The following is a 1,626-nucleotide window of genomic DNA, read 5'->3' on the forward strand; positions in this document are numbered from 1 at the left end:
AAAGCTAATTTACCTTCAGCATATAAGACTCTTAGTAACAATTTTAAATTAACAGCATAGTCTAATACTGACATATGGATTGATATCAATATCAACCTTTATGCATAACAGATTTTTTTTTGCTTTCAAAGTTTAAAATAAAGCTGAATGAAAACATGTTATTATGTAGTAAATGGACATGCTCTCTTAACTAATGTTTCCTTATTACGTACTTCTGAAGCTATAACTTTTCAGTGCTAACATTTGTTTTTTCTACTCCTGCTTTATGGATTTCTGAATATAGATAAAAGTAACTTTCACTTTACTTTATTTCTAGTCCCCAGGTTTAAGGAAGAGCAATGGACAATCTATCTTATGCATCAGCTTTTAAACTTACTGCATTTGACAACTTGGGAAACAACAAATATGCCTATTTTTCTGTTACATTAACAGCTTATACCTTAATAGTAATTTTGAATATATCAATAATTACCATAATAATCACAGAAAGAAGTCTTCATGTTCCCATGTATATTATTTTATGTAATTTATTTTTTAGTGCACTAATAGGTTCTACAAGTTTTTATATAAAATTAATGATTGATCTTCTAGCTGATAATCATGTTGTTCCTCGCTTGCTTTGTTTCATGCAGATATTTTTCATATATGTTTATATGATGGCAGAATTTACTATTTTAACACTTATGGCCTATGACAGATATACTGCTATATACACTCCCTTACAATATAACACCATTATGACACCCAAAAGATTGAGTACATTAATCATTTTTGCATGGGTTTATCCTATTTGTATGATGGGCATTGCAGTATTACTTTCTGCCAGGCTTCCATTATGTGGTAATCAAATTGATAAGTCCTACTGCAACAACTGGGAAGTCGTAAAGCTTTCTTGCATAGACTCAACAGCCAATAATGCATATGGATCTGCAGTGTTTGGTTTGTTTATTATTCCTGTTGCTTTCATCATATATTCCTATGTAAAAATCATTATAGTTTGCTGGAACAGTCCCAGCTCTCATAAACATAAAGCTTTGCAAACTTGTCTCCCACATTTAATAACCCTAGTCCTGTATTTAAGTTCTCTTCTTTTTGAAATTACTGTCAGTCGACTGAACTTGAAAAATGTCCAAAATTCTGTCAGTACCATCGCATCCTTAGAATATCTCATAATTCCTCCTCTTTTAAATCCAGTCATATATGGAATGATTCTCCCTGAGATACGTAAAAAAGTTTTTCATATACTTGAAAAAAAAGGAAGACATTCCCATTTAAGTAAGTCAGTAACTTTTTTATTAATATCTTGAAATTTGCTTTGAACTATTGTTGTGATAAAACTAAACAAATACATGTATGAATAGGGAAACATGCAAATGTTATTTCTTGCTGTTTTAGACTACATTGTTTTTTAAGAATGAAAAATAAATGCTTGATTATGAAATATTGATTTCTTTAGCTTAATAATAAATGCTTGTTTAGCTTTTAATAGCATTATGGCTGAATTAAATTTTCTTTAAAAAGATTTAATGAATAAAAAATCTATATGTTGCCATGCTTACAGGTTTGACACATTGCATTAAACACCTAAATAGTATGTTTAAGAAAAGAAAACATGTACATGATTGA

General features: G+C 29.5%; 1 protein-coding gene across 1 annotated transcript; it reads left to right on the forward strand.

The window, feature by feature from the left end:
- Positions 1-338: 338 nt before the first annotated feature.
- Positions 339-1,307, forward strand: LOC120524511 (olfactory receptor 10J5-like). The gene has a single exon (XM_039746346.1). The coding sequence runs from the start codon at positions 339-341 to the stop codon at positions 1,305-1,307; it is 969 nt and encodes a 322-aa protein (XP_039602280.1).
- The last annotated feature ends 319 nt before the right edge of the window (positions 1,308-1,626 follow it).

Source organism: Polypterus senegalus, chromosome 2 (assembly GCF_016835505.1).
Source record: "Polypterus senegalus isolate Bchr_013 chromosome 2, ASM1683550v1, whole genome shotgun sequence".
Classification (NCBI taxonomy): Eukaryota; Metazoa; Chordata; class Cladistia; order Polypteriformes; family Polypteridae; genus Polypterus; species Polypterus senegalus.

What these genes read in the sequence shown, in the direction of transcription:
- LOC120524511 (XM_039746346.1), top strand. Translation starts at nt 339, where the DNA reads ATGGACAATCTATCTTATGCATCAGCTTTTAAACTTACTGCATTTGAC.